Source organism: Paralichthys olivaceus, chromosome 18 (genome assembly GCF_024713975.1).
Source record: "Paralichthys olivaceus isolate ysfri-2021 chromosome 18, ASM2471397v2, whole genome shotgun sequence".
NCBI classification, from domain to species: Eukaryota; Metazoa; Chordata; class Actinopteri; order Pleuronectiformes; family Paralichthyidae; genus Paralichthys; species Paralichthys olivaceus.
Genome location: NC_091110.1, coordinates 20,250,669 through 20,277,500, shown reverse-complemented (window position 1 = coordinate 20,277,500; position 26,832 = coordinate 20,250,669). Strand labels below are relative to the sequence as shown.

The 26,832-nt window shown below is 45.6% G+C and overlaps 3 protein-coding genes across 7 annotated transcripts in view; all 3 read left to right on the top strand.

The window, feature by feature from the left end:
* The window catches only part of LOC109642773 (transcription factor 7-like 1-B), a 10,369-nt gene extending 2,470 nt beyond the window's left edge, over positions 1 to 7,899 (top strand). For 2 of the 4 annotated variants that reach the window (XM_069513952.1, XM_020107691.2), the window contains 9 exons: positions 3,360 to 3,437; positions 5,145 to 5,262; positions 5,359 to 5,440; positions 5,524 to 5,580; positions 5,742 to 5,858; positions 6,219 to 6,384; positions 6,489 to 6,596; positions 6,688 to 6,736; positions 7,021 to 7,899. In XM_069513952.1, the coding sequence (XP_069370053.1) occupies positions 3,360 to 3,437; positions 5,145 to 5,262; positions 5,359 to 5,440; positions 5,524 to 5,580; positions 5,742 to 5,858; positions 6,219 to 6,384; positions 6,489 to 6,596; positions 6,688 to 6,736; positions 7,021 to 7,589 (1,344 nt within the window). In that variant the 3' untranslated portion in view covers positions 7,590 to 7,899. Of the gene's footprint in view, positions 1 to 3,359; positions 3,438 to 5,144; positions 5,263 to 5,358; positions 5,441 to 5,523; positions 5,581 to 5,741; positions 5,859 to 6,215; positions 6,385 to 6,488; positions 6,597 to 6,687; positions 6,737 to 7,020 lie in introns of all 4 variants that reach the window. The other 2 variants (XM_020107690.2, XM_020107689.2) reach the window with 1 other exon arrangement.
* Positions 7,900 to 8,034: 135 nt separating this feature from the next.
* LOC109648155 (caspase-7-like) lies at positions 8,035 to 12,341 on the top strand. Its single transcript, XM_069513953.1, has 4 exons — positions 8,035 to 9,065; positions 10,806 to 10,969; positions 11,054 to 11,180; positions 11,319 to 12,341. Exons 1-4 carry the CDS (start codon positions 8,849 to 8,851, stop codon positions 11,630 to 11,632), a joined length of 822 nt encoding a protein of 273 aa, XP_069370054.1. The 5' UTR covers positions 8,035 to 8,848; the 3' UTR covers positions 11,633 to 12,341.
* A 482-nt stretch (positions 12,342 to 12,823) lies between these two features.
* On the top strand, positions 12,824 to 22,233 carry dusp11 (dual specificity phosphatase 11 (RNA/RNP complex 1-interacting)). 2 transcript variants are annotated; one of them, XM_069513409.1, is made up of 14 exons: positions 12,824 to 13,093; positions 13,842 to 13,917; positions 14,020 to 14,151; positions 14,236 to 14,359; positions 14,585 to 14,645; positions 14,716 to 14,762; positions 14,856 to 14,931; positions 15,093 to 15,221; positions 15,422 to 15,496; positions 17,200 to 17,362; positions 17,437 to 17,559; positions 17,998 to 18,079; positions 20,576 to 20,671; positions 22,170 to 22,233. In XM_069513409.1, exons 1-10 carry the CDS (start codon positions 13,068 to 13,070, stop codon positions 17,267 to 17,269), a joined length of 816 nt encoding a protein of 271 aa, XP_069369510.1. In that variant the 5' UTR covers positions 12,824 to 13,067; the 3' UTR covers positions 17,270 to 17,362; positions 17,437 to 17,559; positions 17,998 to 18,079; positions 20,576 to 20,671; positions 22,170 to 22,233. The 2 variants fall into 2 exon arrangements, with proteins under 2 accessions (XP_069369510.1, XP_019963251.2); XM_020107692.2 differs by lacking the exons at positions 17,200 to 17,362; positions 17,437 to 17,559; positions 17,998 to 18,079; positions 20,576 to 20,671; positions 22,170 to 22,233 and having other exon boundaries at positions 15,422 to 17,047.
* Positions 22,234 to 26,832: the final 4,599 nt, after the last annotated feature.

Here is a 26,832-nt window from a genome sequence, read left to right as displayed (position 1 = left end):
CCACTCATCCACCAAGAACAGATAGTTTAGAAAAGGACACGAGGATTAAATGAGCTATTTAAATAGACATTTAAATCCTTTTTTTAACAGCACAGTTTCAATGATTCTCTTTCTCTGAGAGGATTTGCTGCTTCTCTCTTCTGAATCTCAGTGAACTGAATATTTTGGAGGTTTTCAGCTGCTGGTTGGACATTTTGAAGATACCACCTTGTTGTTTGAAAACCATTCTATTCAATTCAATTCGCAGATTAGTCTTCGTGACCTCACATTGGGCTTGTGGAAAATTTAGAGAACAACAGAATAGCTGATAACTAAAGAGGTGTTGCAGACTGTACAGATACAACAGTGAGTGACCTTAGATGCTTCAAGTGGATGAAAATAAACTTGTTAATGAGAAAAATGAAAGTTTAGCTGCAGCTCAGGAACCTCGTGTTTGTCTTTGACGTCACCCAGATTAATCCGTTCACAGGCGTAACCGACGACAACAGGCTCCAACTGCTTCACATTGTGAACATGTTTTTCAGATTGAGACCTGGATACCTCTGACTCACCATTGTCTTGAAAGGTGTCTTTTGTGCCTTGGCATTTGATTTGTGTGTGTGTGTTGTTATGATAAGGTGGCTGCTGATGGTACAGGGTTAGACAGGCCTGGACACAGTCTGTCAGGAATGAGCTCACATCACGGCTGCTGCTGTGCTGCAGATTAGCTGCTGTAGCTGGCAGTTGCACAGCGGGAATCGACAGCGTGTTGCTCAATTTCCCAGACCCTGCAGCTTTATGGAGGCTCAGCTCAGATTAGACGGATTTAGGGTGATGGTTTAATACAGTAACACTCATGGCCACTAATCTGAAAGTTGCCTTGTTGGCAGAGGAAGGAGTTTAAGACTATTTTAGATGTATGTTATTGAAGAGGACACTTGATGATGTGGAGGCGGAGCTGAGGTCGCAGGAGTCGAGCACTGTCACATGTTTGTTAAGATGCTCTCATACACTAACCAAAGTTCTGAGGTGTTCCTGACGTGTTCCTCACATGTTCCTCACATGTTCTGCAGGTTCTCTATGTGAGAACTAATGTCTGAGTCAGTGTCTCTGGGCATTTCCTGGATCTTCTCCTGCAGCCTCTAGTAAAACATCTGTAAAATGTCAGAGTGAGTTCATGAGAGAAAACAGCAGGAAAACCTCTGGAACCTTCTCAGTGAGCGAGTGGACGTGTTGACGAGGTTTCTAACACGTGACGGACGTGAAACTGGAACAACACAAATCTTTCAGGATGAAGAAGAGGAGCCGTACACTTGGATAAATAATTTATTCTGCTCAGAAAAACACAATTGGTTTGTAGTTTCTAATATTCTGAAGAGGTTTAATACTAGGACAGTGTTTATCAACTATGATCTTATGGTCGTTGGTTATCTTTCTACTCTGCAGCCTTCAGATCCTCTAATTGTTTTGAAAATCTTTCCCCTGCAGATTTAACGCAGACGCACATGTCGGCTAAACACACAACCAACCCCCCCCCCCCCAAACACACACACACACCTGCATTCCTCAGCTTTGTAATACCCCCCCTCCCCCCTGTGTTAGCAGGTCATTGTTGTCATTAGCAGCGTCTGAATGGTCCTAATGCATGACTCACCAGGGGGGTCGTTACATCTCGTTATACCTAACACTCTGCCTGTGGCTCCCCCCCCCCGCCCACCACACACACACACACACACACACACACACACACACACACACACACACACACACACGCACAGCAAAGGCGTTTGCTCTTCAGCCTCCTCACTCTGGGGTTTTGTGTGTTTATGAGGGAGAGAGGAGGAGATGAGTCTGAAGCTAAGTCAAGGTAAATGCTACCTGACCCATAATACAGGCTGTTTACTGTACTCATGCACCCGAGGCAGGAGGCAGAGGGCGGCATACGTTTACAGAAGAGTGGATGTAGCCAGAGATCCTCAGACCAACACGTCTGATCTGCAAGAGATTCTCTGACCTTCACCAGCCTTCATACCTGCGTCACACCTGAGCAGCATTGAACGGCAGCAAAGACAGAGGAGAGATAACTACGCTTTCTCTTCACTTTGTTTAAACCGGTTTGTGTAGGCAAATCTGACCGTGTGTGTGTGTGGGCGTGTGTGTGTGTGTTGCAGTGCCTGTTTACTTAGACTTGGTCCCTTTCAGCCGACTGGACAATCCCAGAATTCCTCTGTTTACTCCACATTGTCTCCAAACTCTTAAAATACCAGGAGGATGGCCTGCGATAAACTACACACACACACACACACACACACACACACACGACTCCACCTCATTCATGTTTTTCTGTGAGCAGAGTCTTATGACAGAACGTATTTATGATGACGAACAAACAAAACTTTGTACGAGAGAAACACAAATTAAATCTCAATCTTTTAACATGTGAACACGTTACATCTGAATTTCCATCTTTCCTCTCACTGACGGTTGAACATCCATCTCCTCAGCTCTACAGCTAAAAGATCTGTTTCTAAATCACAAACGACAATATCATACAATTCAAACAACACACAACTAGATTAAACTACACAAAGATGAAGATTCTCTCTCTCTCTGTGTGTGTGTGGGGGGGGGGGGGGGTTTCATAAACAGCAGGAAGCCTAATAACTTCTCCTTCTAGGCGCACAGTGATTTTATGCCTCCCTCTGTAATAGACTGATTGTGTGTGTGCACATTGATTTTCTTGGTATTTCTAACAGCTGGATCCAGTTAGTGCTCTGAGCCAGAGCTTCCTCAGGCCTCTGGATGGGGGGGGGGGGGGGGGACAGCCCTCCACTTGTATGTCCAAATGCTGGTGGGGGAGGTTTGGTGCGTGCAGCAGATGAGGACGAGCTGCAGAACAACTGAAATTCAAAATGATGGCTGCCTGGTTCCGTGGTGTTCTGACTGAAACGGCCTCCGTCTGTACTGACGCCTGAAAACACACATCACATGACCACGAACAAGAAGGAACAGGACGTTTACTTAGGTCTCAGTCCAACGATGGACGACATGACAAAGTGCAGCCAAATAATCTTGATCGCCCCCTGGTGGCTGGCTGGAGTATTGGTCATTAACCTCCTCCTCCATGTTAGCAGATGGGACATGGACCAAACTAGAAAGAAGAATGTCAACATGTAGTTGTTGAACTTTGTTATCTCACCTGGTGTCAGAGGTAGTGAAGCGTTGCCCGAGTGGAACCACAACATCCTGCACACAAACGTTTCCTGGTCGTCTGACGGTTTGAAGCAGGACTCAGATACTTGAACTGAAACTTTATCAAACATGATTTTATATTTTGTGTGTAGTAGTTTGACCTGTTGATCTCCCCCCTCTCTCCACAGTACCTGCCATTTCAGTGGCCTCTGCTGGACGTCCCTGGAAGAGCAACAATCAGAGACTCTGCTACTCCTACACAACTGGTAAGAACTGGTTAGACACACACACACACACACACACACACACACACACACACACACACACACACACATGAGCTGCAAACTGAAAATCAGTGTAATAAGATAAATCCCGTTGTGCTCCATTCATCACGGTGAATTAGCTGTTGTCAGTGGTGTGTCTCTGCGCCACATGTTGGACCACAGTGCCGCCTCAGAGAAGAGACTGTGACACAAGCTTTTATTGTTCAGGATCAAAATCTTGGAAATCACAAGTGGTGGAGTTCAGTGTTTTCTATCGTTTACTCACTGTGAAGAATCTGCAGCTTGTTTGTCTCAAACACTGCAAACAACTGACCTCAGTCACGGCAGCATGACTGAGGTCAGGGATTCTAACAGTCGGCACGTTTACATGGACACGAGAAATAAGATGGTTGTTTCATGTGACGTTGTCCCAAGGAGCTCATCATAAAATAAGGGGATTTTCACTCTCATCGCCTCCTCTGCTGCAGTGATCCAGTCACATGTCGTTAACAAACAGGACGACTTCTCAAACACAACCACTGTGGGGTTTTCTTCTTCTTCTTCTTCTTCTTCACGGGTCTAGTTTGTGAGATGTACCTGGTTTATTCAGATATATTGGGAAGTCAAACAACAAACGTCTGTGTGTGTGTGTGTGTGTGTGTAACCTCCTGTTCCTCCGCTGTGTTTCTAGTTTACATGACATCGGGTTATAAAACCAACTATAACCTGGTTACTCACTCGGCTCTTTGTTGAAACTTGTGTTTGCTGTGCGAGCTCCAGTTCCTTCCAGTCTCCATGTTTGGATACAGATAATTTAGCAGCCGTTGTTTAACTTAGTAGAAAAAATACCAGTGTTCTGAGAGATAAACGCCTGAAATGAAGAAATGAACAGTTCTGAATGTTATCAGCGGCGCTACAACTTCCCATCAAACAGCTTCCTGGAATATTTTAACTTCCTTGAAAAGAAGCAGTTAATCATCATGAGCAGTAACTCCGCTATACGTCCTGTGAGCTGACTTCGTTTTCTGAATTTACATCATTTATGTAAGAAATGAATTTTAGGACGTTTCAAAGTTTCCCACTTCAAAAAGAAGTAAAACGACGTGTGGCTCAAGACGATTCTGAGAACAGCAGCGTCTCAGTCATGTGACTCTGGAATTAGGGCAAACCTGAAGTGTGAATAGTCTGATTATTTTTATTTAGAGCTCAGTGTTAAAAACCACATTTATCATAAGGAGAAGTGAATTAATTCATACATGAGGATTCACATCCGCTGCAGAATGTTGTGATGAGGTCAATAAATCAATAATATCAGTTTGTGTTTCTGTCCCTCACACGTTCATTAATCCTCTTATTACATTTTTATTACTTCTCATGTGGATCCTGTCCGTCCGCCTCATAATGATGATTTGTTCAAATCTTTCACAACCTGATTGAATAATTGTACTTTCGGTTCCTTCTGGTTTTCTGTCACTCTGAATGTGATGGTTTGACTTCTGCAGAAACTGATAAAAGTAAAAACTATTGAACGAGTCGACAGAAACTTGTCTTCATCACAAACAACTTTATATTTGAGAGACAGATGTGACACCTGGTGGACAGAGGACAGTGCTGCAGTTTTAGTAATCAGCTTGCGTCTCTCTCTCTCTCTCTCTCTCTCTCTCTCTCTCTCTCTCTCCCCCCCCCCTCCCCCTCCCTCCCTCCCTCCAGTCTAACAGTGTACCTGTAGTGCAGCACCCCCACATGACCCACCTCCACCCGCTGCTGTCCTACAGTCCAGAGGCCTTCTCCCCTCAGAGGGCGTCGCCGGGCTTCTCTCCTGACGCAGGTGAGTGTCACCTGTCACACTTCAAACCTGCACACACACGTTTGTGTTATTGAAACAACAAAGACGTAGTGTAACTCGTCTGTGTGTTAATCTCAGGTGTGTCGAGGTCGTCTCACTCTGCCTGTTACCCTGTCTCTCCTGGAGGCATGACTCCGATCCCTCACCTGTTTGATTGGCTGTAAGTAAAACACACACACACACACACACACACACACACACTGACAGTCTGAAAACCTCCTCTGTGTGTTGTTGTGTCTTCAGGCAGCGACAGTCCATGTATCCCATGGGAGGAGGGTTCACACCTGCTGCTCTGTCCAGGTGAGTGTGTGTCCTCGTGTTGATCGGGTTTGTTGTGTGTCTGCAGTCATTGAATGGACCGACACATTTTGTTCATTGTATAATAAGTGATAATGTGCTCCACAGATAGAATGTGTAACTGTGATCTTGTATTAAATGAAACGTGTGTGTTTTGTCGACAGTCTGGTGTCGAGTGGTTTCTCTCCACGTTTGGTGCCGACCCCCCAGACGTCCATCCCCCACCCTGCCATCGTCCCCACAGGGGGGGAGCAGGAGCCTGGGTGCAGCAGCCACTCCAGGTAACGACACGTCCTTTGTGTTGTTGTGTTGTTGTATGTTTAGTGCACAGATGGAGAATTCAAGGAAAATAAATGTGTTACTGTAAAATCTCCCACGAACATGATAAAAAAAAAAGCCCTGAGCCGTCTTCAAGGTCCAATCCACCCTCAGACTCAGAACCTTCTGAAGTATCTCTGCATGGTTCTCCACCTCATGTAGAACTTTCCCTGTGACTATTGAAACATCCAAAAATAAAATCTATAAGTCTATAAAACTACTCATAGAACAACTAGAACCATGGTTCTCCCACTAACTGCTACATGGTGTGCAGAACCTCCCGACGCAGCCGATGTGAATGAAATGGTTTTCTGTTCCAGCAGGAAGTCGATGCCTGAAGCTCCGCAGGAGAAAGAAGACGAGAAGAAGCCTCACATCAAAAAACCCCTGAACGCCTTCATGTTGTACATGAGGGAGGAGAGACCCAAGGTGGTCGCTCAGTGCAACGTGAAAGAGAGCGCCACCATCAACCAGATACTGGGACAGAGGGTCAGTGTGTGTGTGTGTCTATGTCTGTCTGTGTGTGTCTGTGTGTGTGCGTGGTGTGTGTGTGTGTCTGTGTGCGCTGACATCTCGTCCTCTTCTCTCCACAGTGGCACTCGCTGTCAAAAGAGGAGCAGAGTAAGTTTTATGAACTGGCTCGCCAAGAGCGACTCCTCCACTCGAAGCTGTACCCCGGCTGGTCGGCCAGAGACAACTACGTGAGTACAAGCGACGGAGCGGACGCACCACAGTCACTGTTCTCATCGGCTGATCCCGGGTGTAAAGTTCAGTGTGTGTGTTTGTGTTCAGGGTAAAAAGAAGAAGAGGAAGAGGACGAAGAGCGAGACTCAGTTCGAAGGTAAGAAGATGATCAGCTCAGTGTCAGTGTCTCAAATCTTCCACAGTAAAAGTCAGGTTCTTCCTCTTCTTCTTCTTCTTCTTCCTCCTCTTCTTCCTCTTCTTCTAATTCTTCTAATTCTTCTTCTTCCTCCTCTTCTTCTTCTTCTTCCTCCTCTTCCTCCTCTTCTTCTTCTTGTCGTGAAATACGATGAGATTTTTCTCCCTGTGTGATTTGATGAATTCTTTCTGTCTCGTGTTTCTCGCTGATGAGAAACGACCTGATGACATGTGATTGTTTCTCAGCTCCGGCAGCGGACGAAGATTTCTCTCCGCAGCTGAAGAGACCTCGCGAGGAGACGCCACACGCTCTGCTCCCCCACCCTCCCCCACAGACTGCGCACACACACACCCGCCCTCACACCATCTCTCACCTGACGCACACACACCTCTCGCAGGCCAGCCCCGCCTCCTCGCTGGACTCCCCGGCCACACCCACCACGGCGCTGGCCTCCCCCGCCGCTCCTGCCCCGACGCACACCGAGCACACGCACTCCTCCTACAGCGGACACATGTCGCCGTACGCCGAGCAGCTGCAGCCGCTGTCCCTCACCACCAAGCCCCACAGGTCCGCCCTTCCTCTGAGCCGAAACGCTGCCACTTCTGGACCCTCCACGCCGTCCTCCGCCTCCTCCGACACCCCCACCCCCTCACCCCTGATGGCTGCTTCCAGGAGTTCACCCCTTCTTGCCCCCCTGCACCAGCAGCCTTTCCTCGTCCCACCTCCTACCTCCGCTCACCAATCAGCAGCGAGCGCTCACGGTGCCTTAACTCAGTCGCAGCCGTTCTCGCTCAGAAGAACCAATCAGCTGTGAGGAGCTGCCTTCACTGTGTGACTCATACAAGTGATCTGTTCGTCTTCTGTTTTTTAAAACTTTTTTATAGATGTATCACATTTTATATTGTAAAGGACAAACAATTGGTCAATATTTGACTCTAACTTCTTCAAACTGTATTTTTTAGAATCTCACTTTTTCTAAAGCCTTTGTACGAACGTTAAACTTGTTAAACGAGGTGTGGCACGAGGGTTCGATTGTTTAAAAAAGCTTTTTCACTTGGTAGTTGTGAGTGTTGCTTCATTTTCTGGTTCCTCCTTTGTGTTAATAAATATTCACTGAGTTCTGACACGTCGTCTGAGTTTGAGTCTGCAGAGGTTGGACGTACGGGAAGTGAGATGGTTTGACACACACACGTGACACAGTTTGTTTCAGAGGGAAACTAAAAGTGAACGAAGGAGATGAAAATTCATCACATCACACTAGAAAACAAAATAACAGAGAAACCAACAGATATGCAGGAGTTACTATTCTATATTTACACTTATATGTTTATATAATTACAATATATAGTTTGAATCCTGAGGTAAGAGGTGGATTATTGATGTTTTAAGAGGGTTCAGATCTGAACACTTTACATTTATGGATTCACTGATGAGAAAACAGCTGACATGTTGGAATAAAAACGTTTTAAAATATTTGACTAAAATGTTAAAAAATAACCCTGATAATAATTATAATAATTTAGTTAATATAATAATAACTATTATATTGATTTTCTGTCAGGAAACCTCACAGTGGGTCTAATGAACTTGCTCTGCAGGTGTTAAATCATAAAAGAAATGATCAGTGTATAAATCTTAATGGTTGAGTGTAAAGAACAACTGGAAGGTTTACTGATCTGTTCCAGAGAGAAGAAGTTCTGTGGTTTCCTCAGCGTCTGTCAGTCGATGTTCCTGGATGACTCTTCGTCGCTGCAGCTCAGAATCTGAGGATTGAATTCGAAGCAGAGATTTGTTGAGTTGTTAAATTAAACCAGTTTTAATTGTTGGTGGAGAAACGTTGACTCATGTGAAGAGCAAACTCCTGAGGGCGACGTGTTTCCAGCAGAATGAAGCAAGAATCCAGAGTTACGTAACCGAGGCCTCGACCAGCTCATGTGATCCTGCAGCAGCTCCGACAGGAAGCTCCATATATGGTGACGCAGGTGAGGCTGGAGGCGTGGCCTCACCTGTTGAACTGACAGAACACAGACCGAGACACTTCATCTTCATCAGAGCAGACGGAGGAGGAGCAGGATGCTGCAGTGGAGACGACTGATGGACGGGGACAGGCAGTGCAACCGGGCGCTGGTCGTGTCCGTGGCAGAGTTCGACCCCGGGGTGAAGCTGGGGAGGAGACCCGGGGCCCAGAAAGACGCCAAGAGGCTCCACAGGACCCTCAGCAAGCTGGGCTTCAAGGTGGAGCTCCACAGTGACCTGAGTGGAGAGGAGATCTACCAGCTCTTCCTCACAGGTACCACACACACACACACACTCACACACACACACTCACTCACACTCACACACACACACACACACACACACTCAAACACACACTCACACTCACACACTCACACACACTCAAACACACACTCACACTCACACACACTCAAACACACACTCACACTCACACACACTCAAACACACACTCACACTCACACACTCACACACACTCAAACACACACTCACACTCACACACTCACACACTCTCACACACACACTCACACTCACACTCACACTCACAAACTCACACTCACACACACACACTCACACACACACACACACTCACTCACACACACACACACACACACACACACTCACACAAACTCACACTCACACACACACACTCACACACACACACTCACACAAACTCACACTCACACACACACACTCACACACACACACTCACTCACTCACACACACACACTCACACACACACACTCACACTCACACTGCTGTCGATGAATGATCTGTTTTGATGCTAACTGTAAATCCCTCTGCTTTTATTTCTATTCATATGAATGTTTCTTTCTTTATGAAAGATTTCAGTGAGCTGTCAAAGTTTTCTCTCGATAAATAAATACAGACAGAATCAGCAGTAAATAAAACACATGATTTAGTTTCTTATCTTCTTGATCTGAGTTTTCATTCTAATTTAATTTAATTACGTTTTTCTCTTGGAGCCTGACTCTGATATTAGAGGGGGGGGGGGACTGATCATCTGGTGGTTGTAAAATCCCTCATGACAGACTCAGTTAAAGTTCACATTGTTATGTCACATTTTATTAGCGTACAGTCGAGAGGAGACAGAAATCGAAACAAGATCCTCAGACTCTTCGTGAGTTGAGTTTTATGTGAGACGCGTTTTATCATCAGAGTCCTGGTTCTCCAGAGGAACCCTGAGAACCCTGAGGTTCCTCTGGAGAACCAGGAGCTGGTAAAGATCCAGACAATCTCCTGCAGAGCAAACACATGTGATTGAGCGATGACACACTCGGGCTCCAGGACCTCACGACTACACCCACTCACGGCTGAAGTTGTATAATCACCAGGTTCAGTTTTACAGCGTCTGAGTGTCGCTGAGCAAACACACGCCCGGGTCACTCACTGCTGGTTGTCCTCGCCTCTCGGCACCGTGACCTCGTGGACGTATGAGAAACCGGACATGATTATTGAAGACGTCCTGATCAACGTCTTGCTGCAGTGTTTGAACTCTAACGTGACGAGCACAGTGTGATCAGCGTGAGCAGGTTGGAGGTCACTGTGACTGTTCATGTCTGGAAGCTGAAGTTTGATCTGTTGGTTCAGTGGATTCTCCGTTAAACACCAGACGAGCCTGTTTGTCGAGGTCTGTTCTGAGGTCACAGAGTCAAGCAGACAGCGAATCAGGTGATGGAGAAGATTATCTGATGTTTTGTCTCCTGAGGACACGCTCACGTCTTCGTTATCGTGAAGTGACCGGTAATCTATCAATCTTCTGCTGTGACAGAATTTTAAACAACGTCTTTTATAAAGGTGCTTTTTACATGATGACACTATTTATGACCTAATGTCTTTTGTTGCTCTTGATTTGACATCTATAAACTTTGTCTTCATGTCCTTCACGACCTCTGTTGACGTGTGCTTTTTGACACGTATCACACATCTGAATCTGAATCTGACTAATGAAGATGTTGTGTGTGGTTGTGTGTGTGGTTGTGTGTCTGTGCCGCAGAGAGCAGACGTCCTGTGAAGGACTGCTTCCTGGCCGTCCTGTCCTCTCACGGAGACGAGGGCTGCGTGTTCGGAGCTGACGGGGAACGTGTGCGTCTGTCTCGCGTCTTCTCGTGTTTCGACAACGAGCACATGAAGGAAAAGGCCAAAGTGTTTCTCATTCAGGTGAAGACACGGTGACGATGATCAACACGTCTCTTTGGGACATGAAGGACTTTGTGTCTCATGAGGACTCTTCTGTCTCCGCAGGCCTGTCGGGGACACGACCTGGACGATGGCGTGGAGGTGGACTCAGGGGACGATGTCACGGACAGCAGCTTCTCTCAGGACCTGCACTTTCCTGTGGACACAGCGGTGATGTACGCCACAGCTCCAGGTGAACTTCAGACACAAGTTTGACCAGATGAAGAAGCTGCTTCCTCTTTCTCCAGATCAGTCGAGTGACGAAAGCTCTCCGAAGCGTTGCCATGACGTTGTCCTCTGTTTAACCCCCTGTCCTCCGTCCTCTCCTCAGGTTACGGAGCCTTCATGCATCCTCTGGGTTCCGTCTTCCTCCAGACGTTCTGCACTTTATTAGAGACGGAGGGGAACCGGGAGCTGGAGCTGACCCGGCTGATGACCCGTCTGTCCCACAGCGTGGCCTACACCTTCCAGGCCAAAGGTCGCTCTCTGGGCGGGAAGAAGGAGATGCCGTGTCTGATGACGAGTTTGACCAGGGAGGTGTTCCCCTTCGCTGAGTCCCGGAAAGAGGGCGGGGCGGCGGGGCTCTCAGCCACGTCATTGGTCGGCTCAGACAACGTCAGGAGGCGAACGCCTTCGATCAGTTAGCGGGAGATCGGACGAGATTGAATGAGACGAGAAATCAGCTGATGTCTGAGGAACTCACAGGTTTATTTTACAACGTCGCTCAAAGTCCAGAGAGCAAGAAAATATCTCACGTACAATAAACCTCAGGATGTTTTCACTTTCACTTCATCTAAATTACTTTTAGTTTTCTTTACCCCAGAAAAGGCTCTTTATATTTAAATACTTTATATTGAAATACTTTATATTGAAATACTTTATATTTAAATACTTTATATTTAGATACTTTATATTTAAATACTTTATATTTAGATACTTTATATTTAAATACTTTATATTTAAATACTTTATATTTAGATACTTTATATTTAAATACTTTATATTGAAATACTTTATATTGAAATACTTTATATTTAAATACTTTATATTTAGATACTTTATATTTAGATACTTTATATTTAAATACTTTATATTTAGATCGACCCTCTCTGCGGAGGCCTCCATGTTTTCTACATTAGTCCAGACTGAACAAACTTAAACCTCTTGAGTTTTTATAACAACTGAAGCTGCCACAGGCAGGGGGGGGGGGGGGGGGGGGAGGGGTGTTCAGCTGCAGCATGACACTTCACCACTAGATGTCACTAAACTCTACACACTGCACCTTTAAATCTAACTTTTATTTCTTCTCTTCGTGTCCACTGATGTTTGTAAATAAAGATTTTATACATCCATCAAACTCATGTCTTTTTGTTTGTATTCTCCCCTGTCCTCTCTCTCCCCCCCCTCCCTCTCTCTCTCTTTGTCTCCCCCCCTCCCTCTGTGTGTGTGTGTGTGTGTCTCCCCCTCTCTCTCTCCCCCCCCTCTCTCTCTCTGTGTGTGTGTGTCTCCCCCTCTCTCTCTCCCCCCCTCTCTCTCTCTGTGTGTGTGTGTCTCCCCCTCTCTCTCCCCCCCTCCCTCTCTGTGTGTGTATGTGTCTCCCCCTCTCTCTCTCCCCCCCTCTCTCTCTCTGTGTGTGTGTCTCCCCCTCTCTCTCTCCCCCCCTATCTCTCTGTCTCCCCCCTCCCTCTCTGTCTCTCTCCCTCCCCCTCCCTCTCTCTGTCTCCCTCTCTCTGTGTGTGTGTGTCTCTCTCTCCCTCCCCCCTCTCTCTGTGTGTGTGTCTCTCTCTCCCTCCCCCCTCTCTCTCATGTATTTACACTCCCTCACCACTAGAGGTCTCTGTGGTAAAGTCAGGCGCCGTGTGTAGCTACGTCATCAACGTGCGCCAGCAGCTGCAGTAAATAAATGGAACGCGACCGGTTCCACTGAAACTTTTAACTTGAGACTTTTATCACATTCGGTCGTTTCGGTGTCTTCGGGTTTTCCCGCGTGTTTCCGGTAGATTAACGAGTGCAGGTGACGTGTGACGCTGCGCGTGCTGCCCGTCACATTCTGCTGGTTCGTTCAATAACAGTGAAGAAGATGCCACGAGGAGGTTTACCTGACAGGTGAGTGACAGCTCACACGTCACATGGCATATCAACATGCTAACACGTCAACATGCTAACATGTCAACACGTCAACATGCTAACACGTCAACATGCTAACACGTCAACATGCTCACAGACCAGCAGCTGAGTGACGTGTCACAGACTCGCTGCCTCGTCAGACTGGATCAGTTTCAGTTTGTTGAACTGAAGAAAGTTAAATGTGAAGTTGTGTTATCATTAAACATCTGTCTGAGAGGTGAGTGTTCACAGAGAGAGTCCAAGTGTTCGAGGAGGAACCTTCCTAACGGGATGCTTCCTAATCTCCTTCAGCAGAGGAAACATCAGAGCATCCTTTGTGAAAGGAAAGGAACCTCAATGCTTCCTAACGTATCTCCTTCAGAACAACAACATCATGACTAAATACTATTTCAATCCTCTGACTGTAGAACGGACACAATCATTTCCTCTTATATAAGATGTTTAATTCTTGAATATTTCTTTATATGATTTCAACACGTTTGTTTTATTTTCACTTTCAAGAGAAACTGATATTCAATGTTTCCGCTGTAGAAACTGAACGGACGTGTTGCTCTGTTTAAAACAGGAAACTTTATTATAACTGTACATTTTGTGTTGTTCTTTTATAAATAAAGTTTGACCGCGTGACGCATTTGGAACGGTTTGGATTGTTTGGACACTGTATCCATGGCGATGAAGGAAAATGTCCCTCACGTGTTTTAACAGCAGCTTGTCTGTCTCTCATCAGATGGTTGGATTATAAAGCCGTCGGTAAAAGACTTGACGGGACACGTTTCATCGCCTTCAAGGTTCCTCTCAAACAGGTGAGAGGTCAAACGTGGAGTTCACCTGTTAAACCTTGAAACAGCAGCTTGATTAAAATGAGTTCGATGGACGTGTGAGTGACGATAATCTGTGTTCTTCAGTCTCTGAACCGTCTCCTCTCTGGCTCGGACGTCTTCGGCCCCTGGGAGCTGCTGGAGACGCTGAGCAAAGACAATCAGGAGCTGGGTTTGATTATTGATCTGACTTTCACCACACGATACTACAAACTACAGGTGAACAAGTGAAGTCAGCGACCCACTCACACAGAGAGGTCACGTTATTACTGGAATATAAAGTGTGTGTGTGTGTGTGTGTAGGACATGCCAAATTGTCTGCTGTTTGTGAAGATCTTCACACGTGGTCATGAGGTTCCCAGTGACTCAACGATCCTGAGCTTCAAGCGCACAGTTCGCAGGTTTCTACGAGAAAACGCAGACAACGGTGAGAACACGTGACGACGCAGGTTTAGATTCACGTGTCAGGAAATCACACAACGTCCCGACCGGAGCAGAGTTATATGTTAACAGAAAAAAGCCTTGAACACAACAAAGTAAGAACACTTAACACCTGGAACCTTTAGCGTGAGCGACGAAGGACGATTAGAGTTCCAGCTGTTTTTGTACCATGAGCACATCAGTCACATGTTAACGGACGTTTCTATCGTAGACAAACTGATCGGAGTCCACTGCACCCACGGCCTGAATCGCACCGGTTACCTGATCTGCAGGTACGCACAGTACCGCGCTCGCTGCTTTTCTTTAACCAGTCGGTGTTTAACGGCTGTTTGTGACCTGCAGGTATCTGATCGACGTGGACGGGATGGATCCGAAACACGCTGTCGACTGTGAGTCTGATCATCACGTGTGATCATCACGTGTCGTAATGTGTTCTTTCAAATGGCTGAAAAATAAACATGTTAAACGTTCTGTGTCGTCAGTGTTCAACTCGTCACGAGGTCACGATATAGAGAGAAAGAACTATCTGCACGATCTCGTGCGTGGACGGAAGAGGAGGTGACACACACACACACACACACACACACACACACACACACACACACACACACACACACACACACACACACACACACACACATACATACATACATACACACACACTCTTTCTGCTGCAGTTCGGTTTCTTTGACTCGTCTCTCGATTTATTTTCTGAACAGTAACGAGGGGATGGACGACTTTGAGAAGGAGCCACAGAGAGGAGGTGCCACACATCGACCATGTGACGCTGCAGCGGACTCCTACGACAGAGAGGAGAGACGACCACCATGTGGTGACTCTTGGGACGGGTAAGGACGAGACGCAGCCAGAGCTCAGTGACCTTTTCAGATTAATCAATAATCCAAATGAATGTCTCCCTCTCTCTCTCTCTCTCTGTCTGTCTCTCTGTATCTCTGCCTCTCTCCCTCTCTCTCTCTCTCTCTCTCTGTCTCTCTGTATCTCTGCCTCTCTCTCTCTCTCTCTCTCTCTCTCTCTCTCTCTCCTGCAGATCTTTCTCTCCCAGAGGATTAAGCCACCGCCCACATCATCGCCCTCCCCACGACGCCCTGCAGTCCAATCCAGGGTTCCACCCCCCGCTGTTCCACCCTCCACCTCCTTATCACCCACAGATGCGAGCCCCGCCCCACCCATATGGATGGACACCCCCTCCTCCCAGCCGTCAGTGGAGGGGACCCCCCCGCCCAGAGGACAGTTGGTTCCGACCCCACCAACCTGAGCCGCAGTGGAGACAAGCGCTGCCGCCTCCCCCCCTCCCCCGTTACACCCCCCGCTGGACCAACGAGTCCAACAGACGTCGTGAGGGGGAGTGGTCGGGTCACAACCTGGACTGAGCGGATATGAGCGCTCGTCTGATCACATGTTCACAGAAAGTTTCTAACTGATGTCACATGTTGTCATTCATTCTTATAAACACGTTTTAGATCCGATCTCTTCGAGAGGCTGCGTCTCGTTTCCACGTCGACTTGACAAATGAGACATTTTAATAACTTTTAATTCATTTTTAAATTGACTCAATGAAATAACTTAAAGTTGTTGTTTACGCTTGTTGGTGCAAACCCGACTCTTAGTGCTGCAGCCATCGTCATGACAACGATCACAGTTTCCTAATGTGGCATGTTAGCTAACGATGCTAAAGAGAAGAACGCAGGAAATAAAATGTGATAGAACACACGCCAGGTTCACGAGCTGACTCCGCCTCCTCTTTCACATTCATTTGATTGGCTGGTGCCAACATTTAAAGTTGAGTTTCGCTGAACTTCGGCCGAGCGACACGACGCAGCGACAGTTCGTCAACGGAAGACGTTTCTGTTGAACGCGTGTTACAGCACAAATCAAACAGAGGCTGATTTACATCTGGAATCAAATCAACACTGAGCAACAGCGCCCTCTGCAGCCGCACTCAGTGAACTGAAACACAACTGAACGCTGGACATTACCCATGATCCTCTGCTTCCTGAACCAGAGGAGCGGCGGCTGTAACGAATCCACTAAACTGTTCAGACTTCTTCATGTTTTAAAAGTTTCCTGGTTTTTAACGAGTCGTTTTCACTGTGATTGGCTGCAGACCAGCGATGTGATTGGTTGAGAGCGTTCACCGCTGCTTCTTCTCTCCTCGTGACACGAGCGAGACTAACGACGTGCTGAAGTTAACGAGGCTCCATCAGCTCTGTCTGCCTTCTTCAAACTGACCTGCAGTTAAATGTCCGGGAGAATAAAAGTTTGAAGTGATTTTTTTTGTCTTTCATCTAAAGTAGATTTTTCCAGGTTTGTGACGATCGTCTCCATCTTTGATTCTTTTCTCATCAACACGAACACGTGCACGTTGCCAGGTTTCACCTTCAGTTCACGCTCATAAAACACGAGCAGATATTTCCAGAGAAAAGTTTTTATTTGAATCTGAACTTTAACCAATAATTCATTGTTAAAATTGTTGGTTATTAATTTTATACTAATCTTTTAGTCGCTCAACAGAAAACTTGGATTTGTTCGGATGGATGAGGGCGAGTGTAAAAACATGTCGTCCAATAAAACAATGTTTAAATGTCAATAAAAAACATTTGAAAGATTTTTTAGATGGAACATTTTTAAAATAAACCAAATATAAAGAAACTCATTGGATTTATACATTTATTATCTTTTATTAAAAATATCTTGTCTTCATTCTTTGATGAATAAATAATTTATGTCTGTTTCCGTGTGTTGAGAAGCTGAACATTAACATGACTCAGGCCTCACTGTGTTCGTTCCATCTTTCCTGTGGTTCAGGCACCAGGAGGAGGAGGAGGAGGAAGAGGAGGAGGAGGAGGGAGCTGCTGGAGGTCACACTGAGGTTTGAATGTTTTTACAGAGGAGAGGAAAAACATATTTGCTTTGTGGGAGGAGTTTTAATGAGTCTCACATTTAACAAATACTACGATAGAAGTTTCAGATAATAAACAGCGATGAGAAGTTTCAGACCTGAGTGAACGTTTGACAGCAGCTGTGTGTGTTGTCTTCTAACAGTCTGTGCACGTCCCCGTGCACGTCCCCGTGTGACACACTGTCATGTTACTGCCATGAGGAGCAGCACAGTGAAGACACGAGCAGTGATGCAACACTTCTCATGAAAGTCATGTGCAGCAGAAAGTCAGAGGAGGAATAATAACAGAGGAAGTTTCAGAGGCTCTGAAACAAACTGTTTCTCTGAGGATCTTTGATTCTGAAGCTGATGTTTACTGTGTTTCTGTTGCTGTGCATGTCCATTCAATATATATTATATATAATATATATATAATATACATATATATTATATATATTATATATTATATTAAAAATGTATATGTAAGCCCCGCCCTCAACCTGTCTCTGATTGGTTGAGGTTTAGGAAGAGGAGCCAATTAGAGGTGGAGAAGGGGCGGGGCTTCTCCCACGTGAATGACAGTTGTTTCAGGTGTTGCTGCCATGAGGCCTGTCACTCAACAGGCTAAAGTTAGCTAGTTAGCTTACTAGTTAGTTTACTAGTTAGTTTACTAGTTAGCTTACTGGTTAGAAGTTAGTCAGTTTATTAGTTGGTTAGTTTTCCAGTTGTTACCAGAGGAGGCGCCAACCAGACCAGAAACAGGATACTCTTCATCATGGAGAAAAAACAAAATGGACGTCAGATAAAGTGAGTGTGTGTGTTACTGTGTGTTACTGTGTTACTGTGTGTGTGTGTTAGTGTGTGTGTTAGTGTGTGTTACTGTGTGTGTGTGTGTGTTACTGTGTGTTTCTGTGTTACTGTGTGTGTGTGTGTGTTACTGTGTGTGTGTGTTAGTGTTTCTGTGTGTGTGTGTATGTTACTGTGTGTGTGTGTGTGTGTGTGTGTTTTCTTCAGGAAACAGTTTAATTCTGCTTCACTGTAATTGACTCATTGACTCTCAGGCTTTTCACAATAAGAGCTGCTTTTCTTCAAGTAAATCTGAAAGGAGAGTTTGTATTCTCAGTTCATCTCTTGTTTGTGAATTAATGTGTGTGTGTGTTGTGTGTGTGTTGTGTGTGTGTGTGTGTGTGTGTAACATTTGAGAAGTTTCAGACCTGAACTGTGTAACATATTATCTTATTATATTATTATTTGCTGGAGTTTCAGGAACATGTCAGACTAAAACTCTTTGTTTTTATTCTTTCTACATTTTAAACGTGTCGTGTTTGGTTTGCACAATGAAAATAGTTTTAATTTGATATTCATTTGAAATGCATGTTTAAATAATTTACACTGTGACACGTGACTCCATATTATTATTATTGATTTATTTTAATATGAAAGGCTCCGAGCGGTTCTAGAGATGTCCACAGAGAGGCGCTGTTGGTCCATGTGTGATCCTGCATAGATTCATCTGTTCAGTTAAATAAACACACACACACACACACACACACAGACACACACACACACACAGACACACAGACACACACACACACACACAGACACACACACACACACACACACACACACACACACACACACACACACACACACACACACACAGACACAAACACACACACACACTTGTTTTCTCCTTTCCTCTTCCCCCCTCTCTTCTCTTCCTCCTCCTCTCTTCTCTCCCTCCTCCTCTCTTCTCTTCCTCCTCCTCTCTTCTCTCCCTCCTCTCCCCCCTCTCTTCTCTTCCTCCTCCCCTCCTCTCCTCTCTTCTCTCCCTCCTCTCCCCCCTCCTCTCCTCCTCCTCTCCTCCTCCTCTCCCCCCTCTCTTCTTTTCCTCTTCCTCTCTTCTCTCCCCCCTCTCTTCTCTCCCTCCTCTCCTCTCCTCCTCTCCTCCTCCTCCCCTCTTCCTCTGTGGTTGATGTATATGTGACTGGACGACAGTGAGGCAGTGATGTTGATTGGTGTCGGCAGGTTTGTGGCGTCTCTGTCTCTCTTCACTGTTCTGATTGCTCACAGTGACTGGTCCTGTGTGTGTGTGTGTGTGTGTGTGTGTGTGTGTGTGTGTGTGTGTGTGTGTGTCACTGCAGGCGATTGTTTTAAACCTTCAGTGTCGTCAAACAGACTTTTCATTGTTTCTTTATTTGCCGTTAATTGAACAGAATTTTCTTTGCTCTCATTTTGAAATCAGATCAACTGAGCTCAGAAATCAACTTCACAATGTTTCAGCCGGAGCTGCGACAATTATTCTATTAAACCGACGAGTTGAGGAAAGTCTCTGGATTTTAATGAGACTGAAAAATGAGCAGATTTGATGAAAATGTTTCAGAACGTGTGAGTCGATGTTAATGAATGTGATGAACTTTCATGTCAGAGCTTCAGTTACATTTGAAATAAAACGAGTTTAACTTCTTTATTTCCGGTTGTTGACTTCGTCCACTAAGTTTTACCGACGGTCAGCTCTCATAGTTTCAGCTGCAGGTTTCCACTCCTTGCTCTGTGAACCTGTTGCAGGGGGGGGGTGTCTGTCATCCTGGTAACTGACAAGTGAAAACAGATTATGATGATCTCATTAAACTCTGTTTGTATAACTCATCTTAATGATGATGACATATGCAGTTTTAAAAAAGGGTGAAAGAAGTGTCACAATAAAAGAAAGCAGATGGTTCGATCATTCAAAAGTAAGAGCATGAAATAAATATTGATCTGTTTTTCTGACTCGTCGACAGACGAAGCATTTCTAATTTGTAAGTTGGAGTTTGTTCTAAATCTTTGAATGATTACAGAAAACTGAACTGTGAATAAACTTTACTGGTATTTGTGGTTAAACTGTAAAATCTCAAACCTCAATTATATTTCTCTGTCATAAGAGTTGATGACAACAGCTGAGGAATCATTGATCATTTTAATTTACGGTGGTAAACCCTGAGCATTTATTCGTGTTGATTTCCCTGTGTGTGTGTGTGTGTGTGTGTGTGTGTGTGTGTGTGTGTGTGTGTGTGTGTGTGTGTGTTTTCTCCTGCTGCGCACACACACACACACACACACACACACACACACACACACACACACACGAGTGTATGTTTCTTTGTGCATTTAAATAAATATTCTGCAAAAGGGGCCAAGGAACTTTTAATTAGACTCAAACTGGCACTATCGCTTCATTTTGTGATTCAGTTTCACTCTTAATTATCTGTGGCATTATCATCCCAGTGGAGCAGTGAGTGTGTGTGACTGTGTTCCCACCAGCATCGCTATGCTCGTGAGGACCAGTCGAAGTTTGTTTACCTCGAGGCAGAAATTCTGTCTGGTCCCCACAAGTTCAAAACGTTGTTTGGTTTAAAGGTCCGAGTTAGAATCAGGTTTAGATTAGTGTGTGTGTGTGTGTGTGTGTGTGTGTGTGTGTGTGTGTGTGTGTGTGTAAAGGGTAGATAAACACACGCTTCCTGCACAGGATTAGAATTATTCATGAGCCGTCACAATGTATCACACAAATAATTGAAATAATGTTAAAATACTCAAACATGCTCCCCCCCACACACACACACACACACACACACACACACACACACACACATACATACATGATCTTAACAGAAGAAAGCATTTAACCCTCAATCTTTTCATTTCTGATTATTTTCTTCGATTGTCGATACTCTGTTCTATTCCACCGCAAAAAAACAGTGAGTCCCATTTACGTCCGCTCGCTCTCTTTAAACCAAGTGGATGAAGGTCGTCTTAATTTCACATCCATACATTTACTTTAACGATGTCGTCTTTCCCGAGGACACGCAGTACAATTAGTGGACGTTTGTCTCGTTTGTGTCTGACACATTTAAAGTCTATATGTTCAAATGTTTATCAAGAGTCACGACATGTTTGTTTGTGTCCGACACTAATTAAAGTGGCAGCGGTGTTCGGTCTAATTAGCCCGAGCCCATTGATCTGCGTGCGTCCCGGTGGCTGTGGAGGGGAAGTGATGTGGATGGATGTTTGTCTCTGGACCACTGGGCCACAACATCAGACGTCATGCGTGTGGAATCAGTCATGTGTCCACGCTGAGTGGGATTCACATGGAGCTCATCATCATTATGCTGAGTTCTTCCATCAGTCTGAAGTTAATCCGCTGCTCTGCATCATGTCAACAACAAAATCTGTCCATTTGTGTCTGTGCACGCTCGCTCATCACTGTTGCGTGTTGTTGTCGTGTTCCTGGATCAGGAGGTAGAGCGTCCGACCTGTGTTCGGACGTTTCGTGGTTCGATCCCTCGTCGATCCTGAATGTGTGTGCTAAAGCTCACGCATGTTTCCTTTACGTGTAAAAACGGATACGTCCACATCGGTGTTCTTGTAAATCTCTTCCTCGTGTCCTATAATTTCCTGCTCAAACTATTGTCTACACTGCCCCCTGTTGATCAACGGTGGTACTGCTACACTTTCAGAACACGTGCAGGAATATGGATGAAATGAATGAAGGGTGCAGCTCAGACCGAGGATACGTAGCTAACGTCGAGCATTAACGAGTCTTTCATCGTTGGCTGTGTCACAGACTGCATTTAAAGAACGGCTCCGATGGATCCAAAATATCACAGAATTCATTGGGCATCGGTTTCATCTTAGTTTGACTCTCACAGTCTTCGAAGGCTGAGATCGACTGAACGGTTTATATTCGTGGACGTGTAGATGTGTTGTTTTCGTCCAGTCTTGATCGCTCCAGGTTGCTGGCGGGGACATGTTATATAACACCAGTTGTTCTAACGGGCTCTCAGTGGAACCAGTTTTCAGATGAACCTTCACTCTGCCTGTGTTGAGGCAGATTGACTCATGTCCTCCCTCTGGACAGTTGCATTTTCCGGCCGTGTCCTCGCGGTGCAGCGTGACCAGCGAGTCGATATCAGACCGCAGAGGTCGGTGACGTGCTCGTCACAAACAACTGGATCCTGTTACAGCTGCGATGATGCGCTGGCATGTGAAAGAGCACCGAGCCACTGAGCACGCGTGCATTCGTTAACACACAGCTGGGTCTGTCGGAGGCTGTTATCCACCCGTCCTCTCATTATTCAAACACGGAGCCGCTCCTGTCTGCAGGGACGCTGCAGCAAATGAGGTCTCGTTAGAACAAACTAACAGAGGAGGAGAGACAAGGAGAGCAGGAGGAGGGAGTGAGGGAGTGAAGAGTCGTCTCTAGATAACAACGCTCTTCTCTCCTTGTCTTCTGTCCTCGTCTCCTCTGCTCACATCTTAATGCTCATCTTCCTGTTTACCTCCCTAGTTTCATTTGATTCCTCATCTTATTCTTTTCTTGTTTCCTCGACCCGTTCCTCTCTTCCACTTCAAAACCAATATTTCACCTTGTTTCCTCTTCCTATCTATTCTCCTTTCCTTGTGTGCTGTCCTTGTCTCCTCTCCTTGTGTCCTCTCAACAATCTGAGATGTTGTGAATAAAGTCCATATATTATATATGTTGTTAGAAGATGCAGGAGAACCTGTGCTCGTCTCAGATTCTCTCTTTCTGGAAAATCTTCTCAAAGTCCTGATGCTGATGAAACTGATCTGATCTCAACATGACTCCAATGATCACTTTATTCTTGAAATCTCACTTCTCTCCTTTAACGTTTCTTCTTTTCTGTTTTCTTTCCCTTCCTCGTCGTCCTTCTAGTTTTTTTTAGGCCAAAAGAAAAGTGACAGACGATTTGTTTTCTGCTGGTTCACGAGACAGACGGATGAAAAATGATCTGGGAAATAAAAATAAGATGGGACGTAGACTGTGTCAGAATAAACTGAAGTCTGGTTTTATCTCATTTGTCTTCAGGTTTAAACTGGGAACTGAAATAAACACACGCACACACACACACACACACACTGTGTTTGCACTGCGTCTCTCAGCCTTTTTAAAGTGGATTTATTCACGTCTTTCAAAATCAATTGAGGAGTCTGAGCGCTTGATATGAATCTTGATCTGAATGTCATCATTTTACTGTCGCCATCACCTTCACTCTCTCTCTCTCTCTCACACACACACACACACACACACACTGAATGGTGAGTCAGGCCTGAACACTGATTACTTGCCGTCTTTTCCTGCCGCTCCTGTTCCCTTCACCCACTGACTCATATATCATCTGAGAACTTTGGTTCTTTGTGTCGTGCGCGCTCTCTTCAGCAGAGTTACAGTGTAGAGGGCTTTAGAAATCAATTACCATCGATCTCATGCCCACACACTGTGCAGCAGTTATTGTACAGGAGCACGTGTCTGAATATTTGCAGAAAGAGCTCGTTAAGATGATTAATTCCCTGATGGAACTTTCTGCTGAGTCTAAATAATTGTCTTGTTATCCAGACGAACTCACACAAACAGCAAATCACCCGGCTTCTTGCTTTAGAGTGAAAACAGCGATTGATGCTCTGAGCCGATCAGCTGCCGTCTGGTGGAAGCTGCTGTGACTCCGAGCTCAGAGTGAAGACTGTGGTTACTGAAAACTGTTCACACTCCGTCAAGTGTTTGTCTTCTGCTGCCGCGATAACAACTGTGAATAAAACATAACCTGAGAACAAATCTGTCAGAAGATGGTGACGCTGCAGCGAGAGATAAAGAGCTGCTATTTACATGTCTTAGTGTGTGTGTGGGGGGGGGGGGCTCTATCATAGTAGTTAGAGTTGTTTCAACTGGATCCATATATTTGAGTCTCAATTTTCAAAGTGTGACAGCAAACGTCTCGTTGGACAAACAAACAGCAAGAAGGGACATTAAAGTTGTTTATGTGTGTGTGTGTGTGTGTGTGTGTGTGTGTGTGTGTGTGTGTGTGTGTGTGTGTGTGTGTGTGTGTGTGTGCTACTCTCCGAGCTGCAGTGATTGATGCTGGCAGGTGTCTCTCCCCTCACGAGCACGCTGACATCTCATTCCCATCCAAGTCATTGAAATCCGAGGCTCTGCTGGGCGCCGGCGGCCCGGTGATCACGGGCTGAATGCTAAAGAAGATGGCCGCGGTTCCCGCCCCCGCTCTGCGATAAGATCACACGCTGATGTGACGGAGAGGGATCAGAGCTGACACGTCCCTCACCTCGGCCGCGCTCTGCTCCGTCGCTGTGGCCAGCGGAGAGCAGGATAAAGTGAATCCAGAGGAGAGGCGACGGGTGTTGAAGCAAACGAGAGTAAAGTAGAAACGGTAGCTGAGGGACAAAGAAGAAACAGAGCAAACCAAAGAGTGTGAGCGAGAAGTCGTTCAACTTAAACTTGAGTAAATCAACCGTTACTTAGTTTAACATATTTAGAGTTTCTTTCACTCGGCTTCGTGCTCTTCTGCTCACACTCTCTCTGCCGCTCGGTGCGACCATGATGGGTTTGGTGGTTTTTCTGCTAAAGAGGCGAAATCGACAGCGACAGAATGACTAATGTCGACCTCCCTCCTTCTCATGAACCTTTTAAATTCTGTTGTTCAACATCCCGTTCTCTGGCTTTTCCAGTCGTCCTCACCTTTTTAAAAACGTCCTCTCTTCTTCCTCACTGCGCTCGTCTGTGTCGTTCTCTCCCTTGACCTCATCTTCTACTTCACACCGATGAGAGGCAAGAGGTCGAAGCTGCTGAAGTAGAGTGTGTGTGTGTGTGTGTGTTCACCTCCTCTGCTCTGGTTCTGCTGATCCAGCTGTTTTCTCTTGTAATATGCAGATGCTCATCATATCGTGTGTCTGGAACGTTCCTCTCTCACAGCTCCACAGCAGCAGGTCAGAGAGTGGGAGAACATGCTGATAATAAAAGGAAAAGTGAAATATGTGACACCCGAACCTTCAGCTGCTGCTCTGCAGCAAATGATTCGTTATCTGGAACTTTTTCCTGCAGCCTCCTCTTGTAAAATGTCTGGAAAAGGTCACGGCGTGAACGTGTTGATGAGGTTTCTAACACGTGACGGACGTGAAACTGGAAGAAGGCAAACCTGAAAACAGCCGTGTTGTCGGAGGTAAACATCAGTCTGAACTCTGACGTGATGAAGAAGCTCACTTCATGGCTCCTCTTCGTTTATTCTATTATTGATGATGATGACCGTCTGCAGCGTTTCCAAAAACACAAACTCATTGAGTCAAGTGGGGTCCTGATGTCGTCCTGGCGCTCGATCGTCCCTCGTCATGCTGCTCTGCGTCCTGTGGTCGGGTCCAGGCTGTGCTCAGAATAATCCTGTGGTCACCAAGTACCCGATGTTTCAATCGGCTCTGCTCGTGTGTTCGCACATTTCACACTTCAGACAGTTTCTGATTCGTGATTCCAATCGACCATACGATGTGAGTGAGTTCAGAGCCTGATGCTCTATGTCCGAGTCCTGAGGGATGTTAAAGTGTTCGATTCCCGGTCCGTTACTCATTGATTGAACCCTCTGAAAGTGGTCGTCCCATGTGGCGCCCCCTGGCTGTGGCAGATTGTTGTTTGTAGAATCCTGTTTAAATCCATCTCAGATAAAAACCATAATAGTTAGAACAGGAGGCTGGTGATGACGTCATGGTGCTGTGGGCTGGTGATGACGTCATGGTGCTGTGGGCTCATGATGACGTCGTGTTGGTTACGTGCTGTGAAACGCGGTGACGAGCAGAGATAAACGTTCTCATCTCAAAAACTAAAAAATGTTCACAGTTCAAATATCTGAGTGAAAGTTAAGATGTGGGTTCATGTGTCTTCAGAAATCTGTTGGATCAATATGTTTTATATGTTTATTGATGAAAAGAGTCAGAGTTTATTAATTTATCGTTTTTCAGTAAATGTATCATTCAATACAGTTTATTGACCTCAAGGAAATGACATCACAGGAAGTGAAAATACCGACGTAGACACTGGAGGAACATCGGAGGTCAGAGGGTTCAAGCTGTGTGATCAATGTTAAAGTTCAGCAGTAACAACATCTGGAGAGCGAGAGGCTGACGGGCTCGAAGGTTCGAGATCTGTGACAGGGACGTCCCAGGTTTGATTGACAGGCTCAATGTGGGCGAGGACAGTGAAAGAGCAGCGTCTCCTCAGGGACCAAGATTCAACCTGTCAATCAAACTGGTGACCTCTGATGTCACAAGTCGTCTTCTTTAACCTCAGCGTCCGTGTGATCGCAGGATGTTTGTGGATCGTCTCGTTTCACCTGTTTGAGCCTTTTCCTTTAATTTGTGATTTATATATATGATGTAATAACTTTTGACCACATCTGAGTTTTACCAGTTCAATCTTTTACATGTTTGAAAAACTAAATGTTTGATATTAAACATTTGCGATAGTTAGAAGCTTGTGCTCCGTGCCGCTCTGTTTTTAGGTGGTGACTCGATCGGGCCGGTGTAACCTCCGAGATTTAACGTAGAATTACAGGAAGCACCGCCGTCTGTTTGTTAAAGCCTCAAAACATTCACAAAGTTTTTACCATCCACTGGAGAACTCCACTGAACGGCTTCTTCAACATTCTGCCGTGAGAATGTCTCAGTGCAAACCTTCCAATCAGCTGGAGTACCAAAACATCTGGAACCTCCTCCTCCCTCTTTCT